The 18,656-nt window shown below is 31.2% G+C and overlaps 1 protein-coding gene across 2 annotated transcripts; it reads right to left on the bottom strand.

Annotated features, from left to right (window-relative positions):
* Positions 1-7,770: 7,770 nt before the first annotated feature.
* LOC127726649 (fibrinogen-like protein 1) lies at positions 7,771-16,768 on the bottom strand. 2 transcript variants are annotated; one of them, XM_052234089.1, is made up of 6 exons: positions 16,659-16,768; positions 12,361-13,079; positions 11,461-11,612; positions 9,869-9,965; positions 9,374-9,538; positions 7,771-8,073 (listed from the first exon to the last, which is right to left on the bottom strand). In XM_052234089.1, exons 2-6 carry the CDS (start codon positions 13,061-13,063, stop codon positions 7,874-7,876), a joined length of 1,317 nt encoding a protein of 438 aa, XP_052090049.1. In that variant the 5' UTR covers positions 13,064-13,079; positions 16,659-16,768; the 3' UTR covers positions 7,771-7,873. The 2 variants fall into 2 exon arrangements, with proteins under 2 accessions (XP_052090049.1, XP_052090050.1); XM_052234090.1 differs by lacking the exon at positions 9,374-9,538 and having other exon boundaries at positions 16,659-16,743.
* Between the last annotated feature and the right edge of the window lie 1,888 nt (positions 16,769-18,656).

The following is an 18,656-nucleotide window of genomic DNA, read 5'->3' as shown; positions in this document are numbered from 1 at the left end:
GGTTTCTGTTGGATATTGTGTTATGTTTTATCGTTTGTGGTTTGAATTCTGTATTTTCGGTACATTTCACATATGTCTTATTTGTCAGTATAGTTGAGCTAATTTCCATTTTTCATGGATAAAGTATTGTGTTAGTCCAAATAACTATGACGTCGTCACAGCAATTATTTAAAATAGACTTTTAATACCTTCATAATCATGATAATTATTTGGACTAGTCTTGTGAACATAATTGTTTGAATTTCAAGATTATATATTCGTTACAAAAATATGTCACTGTTTGTGATGTCCTGTGCTGTCGTTAATGGAAGAAGTTCGTTGTTAATCGGCGGTTTACATTTTGTAATGACTATTATATTATTTATTTGTGCGTGTCTCTGTGCTGAGTGTTCTTGCGTTTGTTTGTTTTGTTTTTCTGTCACGTAATGATGTCATTTTAGCGATATTTTCTAACATTGCCATATAAGCGGGAGGTTTGGCTAGCCATGAAATCAGGTTCAACTCACCATTTTTTTCTTAAAATGTCCTGTACCAAGTCAGGAATATGGCAGTTGTTATCATATAGTTCGTTTCTATGAATGTTGCATTGGCGTTTGTTTTTGTTGCACTTCAGTGTTTCTGTTGTTCCGTTGTTTTCCTCTTATAGTTGATGTGTTTCCCTCGGTTTTAGTTTGTAACCCTGATTTGTTTTCTCTGAATCGATTTATGACTTTTGAACAGCGGTATACTACTGTTGTCTTTAAATAACATTGTATGCATAGAGTATAAGACATATGTTTTCTTTTATATACTTAAATGAAATCCAAGACATGATTTGTGGCTGTTTACTCCTTTAGGTAATGTCGTCGGCCCTACAGTCCTCCGCTCATTTATTTGGGGTTTTTTGGGGTTTTTTTTTTTTGCTGTAAAACTTGATAGTAGGTGTGTCAAGATAGCGTTCAGTTTGATTTCGATCAAGAACTTATTACAAAAAATGGGATAATATATGAAAGTGACAAAAATGCAATAAATTAATATGGTGATGTCTAAAATATCATGCCTTAAATTAAAAAAACCCAGTTATATTCCTTAGTGTATGAATCGAAACTTATCAATACGATACTTCCCTCCCCACTTTGCAAAAAAAATAGTTCTGTTTTCATTTTATAGTCGATCGTTTGTTGTTTTAATAAGAAAGTGATTTTTTTTATAATCAGAAAGAATTGATGGTGTTCATGGAATACTATTAAAATTATTATAATTTACTTGTATAGAAAGTTTGATTCTCAACTGACTCTGACTGTAATTTTCTAGATACAAGTCAAAATATGAAGCATAACTAACTTGAAATGTGGTATCTTTCAAGTTCAATGACTTATTTACGATTATCAAAGTATGATTCATCCCTTCCTAATACTAAAAACCCGAATCTACGCTGGTTCTTATTGATCGGTCTGGGAAATTTTTTGGGCTTAGTCGTTCAACTTGTCTATGGCTTTAGAATGACGAATGAAATGTAAATAAGTGAAGAGATGTTTTAATATTACTACATGACGAGAGATTGTTTAATCTATAAATAGTTATCTGCTTAAATTTCTTAAATTAAATGAAATATTAAATATAACTTGATATCAACGAGCCATGCCATCAGTTTTGTCCAAGTATACATGATACCTCAAACAATTGCATTCAGCAACGAAGGGTCAGACCCCGTATTAGTCAATGTCAAAGTTTTCTTGGCTCCTATTGAAAAGAATGATTTAATATTCTGTCTGCAGCTTGATAATGTTGGTTGTAGCAAGTAAGCAGTGTTTAAATCTTCCATGTATCCACTTCCTGATTGCAGATAGTTTGAAATTTCACAACGCTCATTGTACATTTTGCGTCAGTGGAAGGAAATGATCAGTAATGGCCCAGTAAACATGTTACGGGTGCCACATGTGGAGCTGCATCTGCTTACCCTTCGGGAGCACCTGAGATGACCCCCAGTTTTTGGTGGGGTTCGTGTTGCTCAGTCTTTGGTTTTCTATGTTGTGTTTTGTGTGCTGTTGTTTGTCTGTTTGTCTTTTTTCTATTTTAGCCACTTCGTTGTCAGTTTGTTTTCGACTTGTGAGTTTGAATGTCCCTTTGGTATCTTCCGCCCCTCTTTTACCTTAATGCATGCACCAACGGAGGTCCCAAACAGGTATAGGTCTTGTTTCTTTGGGTGCAATATTTTTTTCGACTTTAGTTTTATGATCTTAATGTTCAAATCAACAGTCTTGTTCAAAGATAAAATATATTTATTCGATTCTAAAGAAACAATACAAGTTCAGATTTAGCGTATTTCTTATTACGTCGCGTATTTTGCATTTGAATGTATGAAAGTATATAAGTTGCATTCCCGGGGCTACAATCAGACGAAACAGAAAATCTTAAAAGGATTTAGCAGCGCAGGTCATACACAGAAGTGTAAAAATGGTGATGCAGTAGACAAATAGTAATTATAACCGTAACTTTGCGTGCTAAAACAACAGTTTGCCCGTTTTCCTAAGGTTACGTGCGTGTTTCTTTTTGAAAGAGCATGTTATGGTGTCGTGCTATAAACTTTATAATGTATGGAAATCATGTTAGACTTATAATGACAAAAATAGAAAAGTACAAATGTAAATGTTTGTTACACACGTTCAGTAATGATTTCAATTTTAACTTATTCGAGTTTTCTTTTTTTTTTTCATCAAAGTACAAAATTCCACAAATCTTAGCTACTTGATTTTATATAATTGAATTCTTATTCTTTAAACTTACCGAAATTTTAAAAGAATTATACCTTTTATAGATATTGGTATCAAGTAAAGCAGTGTTAAACGTAAAACGTATTTATTTTTTTAGTTTTCTTTGTTATTTCTTATTCTATTGTAAGAGAAGGAATAACGATCATTATTGTATATTATTACAATGAAATATTTAATTGATTCTTATTTTGTACCCCGAATTTTTGCTGTTTCCGTAATATTCAGTATTAGATAGTTTTAAGCCTTGGTCTTAACAGAAACAAGGAAATGAAAAGAAAAAAACAAATGATGATTTAAATCAAATATTAAGACTGTTCATCTATAACATAACAGAAGTGTCAGTCCAAGTTGCCATCAAAAAAATTTGAGTATCAAAAGCAAAGATTATATTAAAATCGGTGATGAAATGTATAAGAGAGGTTAGAAGTTCTAAATAATCAAACATAATCAGTCAAAGATCTGCAATCAACACAAAATACTTGATTATATTGCATAAGAAAACTACTGATGAGAACTGGACAGTTACATGCTACTACTTTCTGTTGTCATTACATAAGATTTTTATGGATTGACCGCACATTTCTTCATTATAACAGTAATCGTCTAGATATGTATGTCACATTACTCAGAAAGACAAAATTCGCGTTAACTCTGACGATGTGAAGCTGCAAAATCGACGTTTATTTTTTTTTTTTGCCTTTGATTCTTTCCAGCAGGATAGATTATTATAAATTCAAATAGACGATTTTGTTTCGAATTTCAAAATATTTTGCTAGCACCTAGGAAAAACATAATGAGGTCTTTGCATATCAACAAAAATTGAACGGGTTCTTAAAATTCTTTAGAAAGTGACAGCATCACACAGATGTTGTTTGATTGCCAATGAGACCATTCTCTACCAGAGCACAAATGACACAGAAGTTAACAACTGAGTCAATATCCCTAATGGGCCTCAAATTGAGGAACTCAAAAGTTGTGGGTAAATAAAAGATCTCTGTGTAGTGCTATTGGACATGTTTCTATTTGTAACAAGTGACGGAGCTTAACTATTTGTGTTGATTTAGAAAGTAGACGACCATAGAATAAATGTATAAAAACTATGGAGTTATTAAATGAATTTGGTGTATTAAATTGTCAAAGAAATTATTATGTGAAAAAAGGGATTTTTTACCACAAGGAGCCGCATCACGAAAGGATTTTCGGGGTATGCTAATTGACGGAAAAATGAATCACACTTCGTACCCCGAAAATTTAACCACATATGTCATGTATGTGAAAATGTCTCAGCTTCAAAACGAGCCATCATACATATCCAAGTTAACGATGTGGACTGAGCTACAGAAGAAAATGTGACCATTACCACCTATGGAAAATTAATTGCTAATAGTGCCCAAACAATTGGTCATCGTAAGGCCCTAGCAATAAGCAAAACCCATATCACATTGTCTGTTATAATCGGCCCCGAAATAACAAATGTACAACAATTCAAACGAGAAAACTAACGGCCTGATTTATGCACAAAACAATGAACGAAAAACAAATATGATATACAAAAACAAACGACAACCACTAAATTACAGGCAACTGACTTAGAACAGGCAATTACAGAATGTGGTGGGGTTAAACATATTAGTAGGCTGCTCCCCTCGTCTAACATGGGACAATGTTGTAACTGCACAACACAAGAATAATCTATACAAAACAGTAAACGAAAAACAGATATGAGAAACAGCAATAAACGACAACCACTCAATTATAGGCTCATGACCTGGACGGGCACATATAGAATGTGGCGGGGTTAAACAAGTTTATGGACGCCCAACCCTCTCTTAACCTGGGACAGTGATGTAACAGCATAATATATGAACAAATTATAAAAAAAACAGTGAAAAGGGGCTTTACGCATCAGATCGATGCAAAGCAGAAAAAGGAGTAACAAACTTACAGACCGGACGTGTCGGGGTATTTATACATTCCTACAACAAAAACGACACTAAAGACATTAGAGCTAGTTCAAGGTTAATAACAACTAATAAAACAATCATGTATCTAAGACTTAAATATCAATCTGTACACATCCAACATCCAATGGATTAAGTGTCTCGTGTATAGTTACAATGAAATCACATTAAAACATGCTTCTCCCATAATAATAAAAAAGAAGATGTGGTATGATTGCTAATGAGACAACTCTTCACAGAGACCAAATGACACAGAAATTAACAACTATAGGTCACCATACGGCCTTCAAAAATGAGCAAAGCCAATACCGCATAGTCAGCTATAAAAGGTCCCGAAATAACAAATGCAAAACAATTCAAAATAGAAAACTAATGTTCTCCCATAAGTTCACATTGGAGACATTCTCTTCTATATAATTGTTTGCACATTATGCAAACACATACATCTAAAACAATGTCGGTAATTATTTTTGATTTTTTTTTTGTGTGTCAAAAATAATAAATTTGATTTGTTTGTTGTCTAATTAATATCCAGTGACAAATATTTCATGAATTTTACGGACGAGAACATATGTACATTAAATCTGATGGTAAGGTTCTGTAATGAGTCGAGCGGAATAAAGAGCGGAAGTTTTGACTACTACCAGTCAATAATCATATAAGTCTGTGAGATAGGAGACTACATTTTGCCTAACGACAGGCTACCTACACAGACCCTTAAAAGTTATTGCAAGGATTCTCTAAGAAAGCGTGGCATATCCATTCTGAACGGACGTGGCTGTGTACAGTGTTTCTACGCACAGACAATCATACTTTCTGCTTTTGAATTAGATTTATTAATAGAAGTTCAATAATTACCTTATCTCCATACCCCTGACAACCCAATAGATTAAGAATAATTGTAGTGTAAACGTAGAGTCGAAAGCAACGAAAAAAACTAATAAAAACAAAATTAAAAACAAAAAATGACACCTCATTACAAGTGGTGTGGGTTCATGTTCTTTCACAAGAACATTTGTTTGTCTAGTATCCTTTTCGTGAAATTCATGACCATTTTGTGACTGATTCGTGGTACTCCAAAATGAAATTAGGAGCAGGTTATTTCCTTTGTCTGAAAGTAGAACTTCTTCGCATCAATTAATTGCAATAATGAAGAGTCAAAGATTAGTTTTTAATCTCAATCGATTTAAAGATAAATTGTCGTTTATAAAAATATTCAAAAAATAATGGTAGTTTGCCTTTTAACATTCTTGCAATTAAACTCGATTATAAAGCTAGAAATGTTTGTAAATTGAAGTTTCACACCTGCTGTTCCATGTACTTCTCAACTTTCCTTTTCACCTCAGCGATCCAGTATTTCACCCATACATGTACAATTTCAAACCATGTAAATAGTACGTATTCAATTAGAATTTTAAAATCAGGTTCGGTCTTGAGAAAGTGAGTTTCTATAAAGTTAACAACATATCTTATCTTAACACAAAACGATACTTGATTTTATTGAAATATGTTTAGTTTTTTGTTCAAGATTTTTGTACTTTGCAGAATGGAATTAAAATTAAGAAATATAATATTTCCAGGTGATATATGTGAGTGTTTTGTGTACTATTGGAAAAATTCCAAATTTCTGTTACCGTGGATGAAATGTTACCTTTCAAGGTCATAAATGAACCAACAAGTTGCCAATGAAAAAGTCGCAACATCGTAACATATTGAAAAAACTTGCCACCAACTATCGGTAATGCAGATGCGTTAAGTATTTCAAAACAAAATCTGCTGTACACGATTGCAAAATTGAAAGTATCATGTGTATAGTATTGCAACATTAATTGGAGCAGCATACAAAACTTTGCTGTACGCAAAAGTAACATAGATGTTTTTATGGCAAAAGGGAACACATATCCTATTGAATATGCGTAATGATAGTCAGTTATTGTGTGTGATGAAGCTATCATAGAAAACTAGTATTAGACGAGATGGGTATTTGTCCGAATATTTTAATTTTATTCTTTATCACTGTAACTTTTGGTATTCGTTATGACAAATATATGAAAGCCAAGGATGTATAAAAACCGAAACAGTTGAAAAGCTATACGACCAAAATGAACCTAAAATTTAAAAGAGCCAAAATCCATGTGCAAATTTGCCTGAGGGAGTCGATAACTTAGTCCCAAATAATTTCAAATTTAGAAATGGACAATTTTAAAAACGTTTGTTATAAACCATGTCAGTACCGAAGTACTGACTACCCAAATGATAATACCCTCGGGGACTGATAGTCTACCAGCGGAGGTATCGACCCAGTGCTGTAAAAAATGAAAACAACACGTTATAAATTTCATGCGTCCGAAGCGCTTTTCCTTCACCTTCATTAGGATTTACCGTCATTAGGAACGCTCAATGCCAAATATTTGAAAGCTATGAATTGTTAAAGCGATAGTTCCGTAATTCTGCTCAAAGTTATAAAAAAAAACCACACCTGGTGCTAAGGTGGCCAGCCGTTCTTACTTTAAAAGGTATAATTTTGACGTCACAATGGTCTATTATTTAATCCGTCGTAAAGTTCAGAATTGTATATTTTTGGTTCACATTGTAATGAGAAAGTTTGGTTATTAACAAATCTCCGATAGCAATGATAGATTTCAAATTTTGTTTGTTTAACAAATATCATACGTAAGGTTCACATTAATGAGTCAGAAACCAAATTGTAAACATGTTTGCACCTGTCCTAAGTCAGGAACCTGTTGTTCAGTGGTTGTCGTTTGATGATATGGTTCATAAATGTTTCTCGTTTCTCGTTTTTTATAATTTAGACCTTTGGTTCTCCTGTTTGAATTGTTTTACACTAGTCGTTTTGAGACCCTTTGTAGCTTGCTACGTGTTGAATGCCATGCTTTGACATATAATGGTTTACGTTTTACAAATTGTGACTTGGATGGAGAGTTGTCTCCTTGGCACTCATACAACATCTTCTTATATCTATATTGTTAAAACACATCTAGAAGCCGACTAACAGTCTCTCACCAATACACATTTGTTAGAGTTAAAGCACTTGATTACATTTGTTGTATTTTTTTATATTTCTAATCAGATTTCAAGAAAACAAACAAAATAGAGTAAGCATATTCCGTTTTTTTCATCATCGTTTTTTCTGAACTTTTACAATATTTTTCTAATCATCATCTTAGTTTTATTATATTTATATCCATGCCAATAATAGTGTTTAGAGTCCATGCCGTTGAGCCATGAATTACTACATGCACCATGCCACCATGCGCCATGACCGACAGCACATTTATGACTGTTATCGTTATCCTTTGTACTAAACGCTCTACCGTTGTTGTGAGCCATATAATTACCTGAAAGAAAAGCAAAAGAAATATACTTACCACAATTATTGTAACTAGAAGACAACCGCGTCAACAAATAACAAAACTTCAACACAGTACTAAGCTTAAATGTCTAATTGGTGACTAAAACAAACATCTATGTATTACTGGTAAATATTGTAGTTACGTTGTATCTTAGGAAATTGTTTAAAGTTTCGTTTGGCAATGTGTCATTTGTGCAAATGATGAAATATAAAGTTATCAGCATGGTCCATTTTAATATTGTATTTTTGTTTCATTTTTTTCAGTTATTAAATTTAAGAAATCATTTTGAATTATAGAATTATTTCCCTTATGCATAGCTCCGATACAATAACCTGGTCTTACTCCAATTTATGTCCTGTTTGGTTTAATAAGATCTTCAGCGTCTGTATTTTATTTTGGATTTTTTATTATTTTGGCCTCCAGCACCTATGAAGAGACATTAATTGTCTAATTCGGTATCTGATGAACTACTATTGGTACCGTAAATGTTAGTTTTTTTTCATACGGTAGATATAATCTTGACTTGGTTCTTTCGCCTTGTCAAACGGGTAACTTTGGTACCGCAGACGAATTAGTTCCGTTTTCAGTACGCATAGTTAGCGCTTAAATTATGACTGAAACTCTTTCTCCGAAAGAGACTTTCGGAATTTCTGTTGAGACTGGCCTTGCTTACAGAAACCTTTAAATGTAAATGTGGTACAAGTTTAGCAAATTGTTTGTATTCCAATGAAATACAACGTATTAGGGTAAATAATGGGGAATACCTCATATAGAATAAACATACTGAAGAACACAAAAGACTAACACAGGTTAGATATTCTTGACTTCGGTCGGCACGAAAATGTGGCGGCGTTAAACATGTTCAGATTAGTTATATGTTAAAACCAAAAACAATGCGTTTCAGATGATCAAGAACAATTTGTTCAGTTGATATATTATAAAAAGTGGTGTTTTTTAATTATTATCCTTTATTATTTCAGAATTGCATTACATTGTGAACTCGGTGAATGACAGTGGTGATACTTCAGTGCATATTTCGGCCAGATTCTCAAAGAACTAAAATACTGTTCAATTCATGTTGGAAGCTGTACCTTTGTATTTTAAGCTTACAAATAATGAGGTCACTTTTTATCAAACAAATTTAGTATAAATCTGCACCGATAATAATACTCCTCACTAGATAGTAAGAAATGAAAAATCAACGATGTTATGTGCTGCACAATAATGTATAAACTGTCTTTTCAATATTGTTAATACATTTTTCCATTGATTCTTGAGAGCTTACCGGCGGTTCCACTGTAATCTCCAATGGTGAGTTTGTACTTTGAATTCTCGTCTCCAACAATAAAAGTTTTGAATAGAGCATATGTTTTCTTGTTGTTTTTATCAGTAAGGTCAACTCTCAGTTCGTATTTATCTTTACTTGTAAGAATGTTTAAATATTTGTTACCTAAAAAGGGTAAATATAATAGTAGTATTTCTCGCCATTAATTTTTTTTTGTAAAACTAGATACTATCCTGATAAACCAATTAATCCTTTAAAAACACTTTTTCTAAAATGTTAAAAAATCCAACAATGTTATTAGATATTTATACACAGAAATAACCCATATAAGATAACTATAGCATAAATGACAGTCAACATAAACAAAAAATCTTCAATTTCAATGATCCACGAAAATTGAAAAAAAACAATTGAAAGCAATCTTTAAATATGACAGAATCAATTCCAAATTTGACATTGATTCATTTTTGTCATTATTGAACTGATTAAATTTACCAAGCCACAATTCCTTCTGTGGATCACCAAAGCCTTCCTTATAATCTATCCAGTTTCTGTCAAAGCTCGTCTTTCTGTCTATTCTTCTTTGAAATACCTACAATCAAGTATACGAAATAAAGTATCCATTTCTAAGAAAATGAACGATGAAAACAAAATTACTATTATGTTTCCATTAAATGTTCACAACATTAATGAATTCTATATTACTCAAAATGAACATTTTCAATTTGTTTTTATTACATAAAGTAAACATACAAATTTGCTCATTGCTTGTATGTTGTGTACAGTTCACGTTAGCATCAAAAACCACTTGACGATAAATCAAAATTCCTACAAAATGAAGATTTACTTCAGTTAGATTGTTTTTAAGAAAGTATGGTTTTAAAAGATTGATTTTTTTATTCGTTTTTTTTTTCTCAATATGATTTGTTATCTGAAAATGCATTAAAGAAAGAAAAAAACAAATCGAGTTAAATTGTCAACCGTAATTCCGCAATTGATGAATTACACAAACTGAAGCAACGGAAAGTTTAATTCAAGTTCAATAATACAACATTGTGTATTGCTTACTAAATATATAATGGTTTATACTATGAAGAATCGTTGATTTGAACACCAGTCACTGAAAGTATTCATATTTTCAAAAATTAAACATAAGGGATTTTTGAACAACGAATATTCATTAGAACAAGTAATGAGAAATCTATTTTTTTTTCTGCATTTAATATTTTGACATTTTTATTTGTTTGTAATACATGTTATATGTTGTAAAATATTCCTATTTAGACTGCCTTAAGTGGCCAACTTGTTTGGAGATTTTCGATGTCAATGCTTTTTAACTTCTTAGATTTTGCATTCCAACTAAAATCTAAAAATGATAGTGTCAATTTTTTATTAGATTTTAACTGTTTTTAAATATGTTTTTTTATTTCATGCAATTATTTCAGACAACTCAGTATTTTGAATTCATATAACACGTATAATGTAAATAGCAGGTGCTTAACACTCCGAAAAAAAATCACCGAAAAAAAAGGGACTTTCATGTGATACGCCAGACGCGCGTTTCGTGTAAAAAACGTCTTGGGTTTCGTGTTGCTCAATCTTAAGTTTTCTATGTTTTGTGTACTATTGTTGTCCATTTGTTTTTTTCTTTTCTAGCCATGGCATTTTCTGTTTATTTTCGACATATGAGTTTGAATGTGCCTCTGATATCTTTCGCCCCTCTTTTAACCCGATTAAATAGGTAAGCTCGAATAATAAAAACTTGAAAGCCACATTATATACGAACTCGTAGAGGTGTATACACCAAAATTCGAAAACGTTTCGGTGATATTGCATAAGGTCACCTAAGCCAGTGAGTAGAAATCTGTTTTTCAAGTGTAACGACATGTCAATGAAATGTCATGCTACAAAATGTATCAAAAACGTACCAAGTATTTGATTGCTTATACACTGTACGGGTACAAAACTTTCACCTGTTGTGCATCGAATCAGTGGAGGTTAGAATTTGATACACAAGACAAGCGTTTTGTTGTCAATGAAACATGATATATCTAAATATATGCATACTAAATAACAATAAAACATACGGTCCATCCTCCGCCGTCAGTAGACATATCACAGTAAGCCTTGATCCCATTTATCTCATCCGGATATATGGTATATACTCCACTTCGTTTGTTTTTATCGCCTCTCATATAGCTGCAGTCCTTGTACTTGTACTCAATTGGTGCAAGTGTATCTGAAAATTAATGTTGTTAAGATAATTTCTTGGCATAAGTTTGTTTTCCATATCATTATTTTTACGACAATCTTGACATTTCTAATTAGTAAAGCATGTAATTATCAAAGAAAAAACCCAATTTCAAATATTTCCAAATGTTTAGTTTTTGAATTTTCAAAATTTGATATAGAACGCTTTTGAAATCATTAATAATTTGCTAAAAACTATTTGTTAGAGTCTACAGGTAATAGGATAAACGGCACGTCAACGAAATTGCATTTGCAATTTTCTACATAAGAAAATGCCTGTACCAAGTCAGGAATATGACAGTTGTTATCCATTCGTTTGATGTGTTTGTTTATTTGATTTTGCCATTTGATTGGGGACTTTCCTTTTTTAATTTATTCACCATATGTGCACTTCCAATATTATTTTTCATGTCACTGATATGAAATTTAACACTAAAAAATGAAGCGAAACATAAAGCAATAAATAATAATGATAACTAAGAAACAATTTTCAATTAGTTAATCGGTTTGCGGTTTCGGTGATTGTTTTTCCTTTTATATCGTTATCATAGTGTTTACTGTTTTCCTGTACTGATTTTTATTTTATGTTCTTATAAAAGGCTTTTCTTATCTTAACGGAAATCATGTACCTTCATTTAATATTCACACTATTACTGTTTAGCTAGATCTGATTTATTTCATAATGTCCGCTACAATAAAAGACACGAAAACAACAAATACCTAAAGGAACATCTTACCATTTAATGTTTCCATCAAATTTGTTTTCCATTCTTCTAATTCCTGCCTTTGGATTTGCAAATTAGTAGTACTTTTCATGAATTCCTCTTTAAGTTCTTGTGACAAATTAGCAAATTGAGATTTTAGGTCACTCGCAAGATCGTGAAATTTTTGGTTGTTAGAGTCTTGTGATTGCTGCAGCTTCGATAGATATTCTGATAACATTGCTAATTTCAAACTTTCTTGTCTGTGTTCAAACCCACTTAACAAATCTGTTAATTCAGTATTAAAGGTAGATTTACTTTCACTTAAGTTTTTGTAAACTTCAGATACTTCAAGCTTTATCTCCCTTTGCTTGGCCTTAAGATTTTGAATTATATTTGAAAATCGCTTGTCGTATTCTTTTTTTGTCGTGTTCAGTTTTAACGAATAATCTTGTAACATGGATGTCTTTGTCTCGTCTTTCTCATTTTTTACCATGTCTTGAATCTCCTCAGAAAATGTTGATTTAATATCATCGTTGATGTAACTTTCCAACTGTTGGTTCACTGAAGTTATATCAAATTCAGCTACAAGCGGTGCTTTTAGGTCGTTGGAAATCAGTGGCATTCTTACTTGCTTACATTCCGAATTGGACTGCGAACAAGGTTTACTATTTACATGAACAGTCGACAATACAATTATTTGTAAAATAAGTGATATTGTTTTTTCCATAGCCTTCATTGCAAGTTCGTTTTTCCTATATCAATGTAAAGAATATATATCATGGTATATCAAAACATCTGTGCAATATATTAACCTTGTATAATTTATATTAACTTATTGGTTGTCGCTACCAACCAGTATAATTTGACATATTAACATGAAAATTGATATATAATGTAATTATGCGATCACTTTTCTGTATATTTTTGTAAATTGCTTATGATGTGAATAATTTGTTTTAAAGTAAGAAGTAAGTATGACTTTAAAGAAACAACTTTTGGACATATTTAAAAAGCTATCAAAATTGTATATAACTCTCGTTATAATCTGTAGCATTTGTTGTGAAATTTTTATAAGCGATTTCTCGGTATTCGAAACAATGACGTAAATGTTACATCAGATTAATTAGGAAACTGAACTTATAAAACATATATATTGACTTACAAATTTCACAAATGACATCATATGGATATATTTTTTTCAAATATTTTAAAATAAATCATAATATTTCAAGTAAAATCCGTGCAAAACATGGAAAGAGACAATTCTTAACAAATTAAGTTTTGTCTAAAATGTACATTTCCCACTAATTACTTGGATGATTTCAATACAATACAATGACCTGTTTTTTTTTAGTAGAACACATGCATATTTCGACCATATGTTTTGTCAGTGATAGGAAAAAGGAAACAAGAAAATTTGAAACGTTGATGGATATATGGCTGCCCAATGGCGAATTACATGAATATAACAGGTTAATGAAATGTGAATATAGAGCCTGCTTTGTACAAGATCGAAACACTTTGTAAGATTTTTAACTTGCTAGTTCGTTCTCATATTATAAATGCCGCAAAAACATGTCAACCTACCCGAAACATTATACTGACTCCGAGCCCGTCAGCATTTGCTCTTACTCATTATTGCTACTGCCGTATTGCTTCCGCAGAGGGAGCAACTATCCTTTTAAAACTTTGGTTTGGGTAGAAATCCGCAGTTAGGTGTGTAGTTTCGCATTTTAGCCCGTCGTATGATTCAAATATAAAAGTTAGTGTGCAATAAAATTCATTTTTGGATTGACGAAGATAAATATAGATTTCAAAGTGGGTTTTTATGAATATTAAGATTGTGTAATATACTGTGGATTCATTATTATTCTTGGGATATCAATTTGCATGGATTTCATTGGTACAGGTGAACCTCGAAATGAAATGTTCTACGAATAACAAATTTCCTATAGGCTTGTCTGCAGACTTGGGCAAAACCACGAAATTAAATATTTACGAACATATAAATTTATTTTAATCCACGAAAATTGGTACCCACGAAAATGAATAAATCCACAGTATGTATTATGGTCCGTTTTCTGTATGACAGTCTGTATTATCATGTCCAATCCGAACATTGGTCCAGAAATTATTGTAATGTGTTTTCCACCTTTTGTCGTACGAACTTTGTGATTAAATTTTACGAAAAATATCAGGAGAAAGACATTAGAGTTTTATTTAATCATTTGATAGATTAATGTCAATAGTTTCAGAAAAAGTATCACTCAATGGGATTGAAATTTTAGTTTGTATCAAATTTTAGTGGATTATGTGACATTTCCATGCCCCTTTTTGCAATTGTTAATGGTAAATAAACATATGGATACACAACAAAGGAATAGTATTTCACTATTTTAACTGTTGAAAATCAAATCTATTACATACACATGCACAAGTTTTACACTAACAGTTGACTTAATGTATTGGAATGCAAGGAATATAAGATAATTAAAAATTTTTGGGTTAATTTTAATTTTGTTTCCTAACTGTGGAGTGCTACCTTGAACAGCCGAACCTACGATATCCCACATCCGGGTTGAGCAAGCTACCTTGAGAATACCGATGAGGTCTTTGAAAAGTTCAAGAGCAATGCATCTTATGCAAAATGAATTTCATAACTGATGATGATACTATATAATGCTTACCACTAGACTTTTCGTCACTGGAACTTCTTATCGTTTATGCAGTAACCATTACTATAAAATCTCGAGAACATTTCGGTTTATTCTAAACATGTTTTAAATTTCATCATAAAGAATTGACCAATTTGACCGTATTTACACCACCAAAAAAACTCTTATTTTAGAAAACCTATGCACGACATAGTTTTAATGACAGGTAGGACATAAACAACTAAATACAATTGCATGTTCTGATTCAGAAAAGCAAACAATTCATGGACTTTGATGTGCATTTACTTTTAAAGCTTGCAAAAGTTGTAAACACACCTGACTGTCACTTGATCCAGTCTACTCAGCCAACATTTTAAACAACCTTTTGTTCTGCATATATACAGTGTCCACATTGTCAATGTTGATCGATACATGTCACTAATCATACAACACGAGATTTGAGATATAACTCAAACATATATCCGAACTTAGAAGTAACTAGTAAATATGCTGATCAATATCAAGGACAATTTGTTTCAACATGGAAAGGATTTAGATATTGTTTAGGTCTCTTCATACCGTTACCTTTAAATTTTCCTGAAATTCAATAATGTATCTTCGCAAAGTAATACACATGTTTAAGGATGTTTGCTTATCTTGTTTTTGACTTTTTATCAGATATTCAAAAATCCTCTCGTATAGTCCATGTGGTGCCATGAAACAGTTTTGCCAACTAAGACCTAACTGTCTTATCACAATTTTATAACATATAGTTTGAGAAGCCTTTTTTAAATCTTATTATTTTTTCAGTTTAGTTTGTATAAAAAGAAAGGTGTCAATGTTAAATGTGTGAAAAATCAAGAGAGAATCATTTCCCGCCAAATTTTCGATAGCTGATATCTCAAAAATAAAGACATTGATCTTGCAGTTTTTGGGGGATTTTTTTCGTTTTTTGAGTCCCGTTATTTATATTCAATCAGATTATACCACTTTCTTAAAACGCTTTTTATTTTGAAACAGATTAGCGAACATTCTTAATTAGTCGGTTTTCATTAGCTTTCAGTCTTTCCTGCTAGATAGCGTAGTATATTCCTTTACGTAAAGAATAGAGTTTTTTAAATATAATGCTTGAAAAATTACTTACACGGCTTTCTGCTGTCATTACATAAGATTTATATGAAGTCGGCCGGCATTTGTTTCAGTAAAAGTCAGTATAAGTATAAATAGGTAGAGTGTACAACTTATCAAAAAGACATATTTTGTTTACGTCATGAGAGTGTTATGCTGTGACGGAACTTAACAATATATGTATTTCTGCTGTAGATATTACAAACAATAACTGATAAATGGTGAGCCAATTAACTATGATGTTTAGGTGCATCAATGTAATACGCTTATAGCATGTATAGCACCTGCTTTTAATTTAACTACGTTCATCCGATTTATTATCGAATAAACAAATAACCTAATGAAATACATTTACTACAAAGTTTTATCTGAATATAATAAACTACTCGAATAGAATAGATATCTGACAATTATATTAATATTAAAATTTATTAATAATATAAACCAAATTATATAAAGAAAACAACTTCTTCCTTATAAATTTACATTTGATATATTAAAGATATTAAATCTTTGTACCTAAATATTAAATAAATAAATCTAGCTTACCTTTTAAATAGAATAAACAAAAGAAACTCAGTTTCCTGGTTAATGCAAGAACGTTGGCCAAATGACTAAACATTGTTTATGTAGTGACTATTGATACCTGGCGTTCTCGCACCCCAGCCAAAACCAGTTTTCTTTTTTGAACAATTGAATTGTTGCCAAAATTACTACTGCTTCAGAATTTACAGAATGTATTTAATAGTATTTAAAGAGCATCAGGATAATTATTACTTAAATTAAATAAAATTAATTTTCGAAAATATTTTGAACTTTCTATCTTTATAATAAAAGTTATCGAAGATTTGTTAATTTATAATTAGTATTTTATTTATTCAGTGATACATCAATCAGTCGTAGCTCTGCATTTTGATTGGTCATTATAAACATTTTTCTGTGACCCAGTAAATTAATGAATATTTATGAGGCTGAAGCTAAATTGTGTGTTTATGAATATGGTTCTAACCTTGGATTTGATGATAAATCGAAATGCTACGTACTTCTTGGCAAACATTTCATTTTCCGTGATATAGATAATATACTTTATTGTTTTTTTCAGCTCCTGATAATGTACTTTAGTTAATCATTTGTTCCTTAGAAATTAAACTTATTATTCCTTCACTTAATATTTATTGAAATAATTCGTATTTTATTTTGGATATCTTTAAATGAGTAAATTTAACTAGAAAAACAAATTCTTTTTTATTCTTGAATATGTTATTAAAACTAGAAATATGACTTGAACTTTATGTGAACTATTTATAATTTGGAATATTTTCAAGATCGTCCTAGTTCCTTTCATAACATTTACACTGCGAAATCACAGTTTATATCTTTATTTCATACATTTTGTGTACATCAGTCAAACTTTGATGATTTAAAAACCAAAATACATCGGGTTGTCCCTATATAAATTTATTTGGGGAATCATAAAGAAAATAATTTAAGCCACCACATGCTCTTTTAAAACAATGTTAACTGGGCAGTATTTCGATTTATTATAAATCATCCTCCAGTTAAATGTTGTTACCAGAAAATGCTATTTGAAAGAAAATACTGCATGTTTACGGCGCTTTAATTTGTACGTGTATTCACTGCATATTAAATAATATATGTCACAAACATTCCTTAATTTTGTTGTTGATTGTATTCCATTAAATATAAATGTTGCATCATTCCTTTTTAGATACAAAAATATGCAATTTAAATAGATTTAAATTAATTTCATATAATTTAAAACAAAACTGTAAATTTTGTTTTACATTTTATTGCGCCTTCAAGGCTTTTCAACAGGATAACTTATTATAAATCTGAAAAGCATTTTAAAATTACGAATTTCTTTCCAATTTCCAATTGTTTTACCTATAAAGGCATGTTGTAATGATTTTAAATAATAAATTGGAACTGCATTGCACATAAACAGTTAAAATTACATGGTATGGTATGGGCTTTGTCATTGTTGAAGGCCGTACAGTGACCTTTAGTAGTAAATGTCGGTGTCATTTGGTCTCTTGTGGAGAGTTGTCTCATTGACAATTATATCTTCTTATTTTTATATTCATCATACAATATGCTTCTTTCGTAGGTTTGTATTTTCAGAAATAAGTCGGTTCTATATAAGACTTGAAACAATTTACCAAAAATAAAAAAAAAAAAAAAGCAATGTCCGCAATTTCAATGTTCCTATACTGCAAAACTAAAAAAAAATATTATTTTTCGTTTGGTGCTCATAAATCACGCCTTTCAAGACGAGATTCGATTGATATTAAATCTGATAGTGATGATATACAGTGTATTAATTGGGATAAAGAGTGGTAGTGTCAACTATAATTAGACTGTAAGGGTGCTAGTAAGTTACGGGTACACATTTTCCCTTACAATAGGCAAGGAATAGTTTAAATGCAGAGAGCATGGCATTCTCTTTGCATGAATTATTGGATTTGTATTGCTCCCATTCTGGACGGACGTGGGTGTCTATTTATGAATCCGCATAGCCGAAATGTC

This window comes from Mytilus californianus, unplaced genomic scaffold, assembly GCF_021869535.1.
Source record: "Mytilus californianus isolate M0D057914Y unplaced genomic scaffold, xbMytCali1.0.p SCAF_18, whole genome shotgun sequence".
Lineage (NCBI taxonomy): Eukaryota > Metazoa > Mollusca > Bivalvia > Mytilida > Mytilidae > Mytilus > Mytilus californianus.
Note: the sequence above shows the minus strand (reverse complement) of the source record. Positions and strands in the feature narration are given on the sequence as shown.

Excerpts from the sequence above, each read along its gene's own strand:
- LOC127726649 (XM_052234089.1), bottom strand. The coding sequence starts at position 13,063 with ATGAAGGCTATGGAAAAAACAATATCACTTATTTTACAAATAATTGTA. Across the intron at positions 9,966-11,460 it reads CTGACGGCGGAGGATGGACC|GTATTTCAAAGAAGAATAGA; the intron begins GTATGTTTTATT and ends ACTTGATTGTAG. Across the intron at positions 9,539-9,868 it reads ACAGAAGGAATTGTGGCTTG|GTAACAAATATTTAAACATT; the intron begins GTAAATTTAATC and ends TACCCTTTTTAG.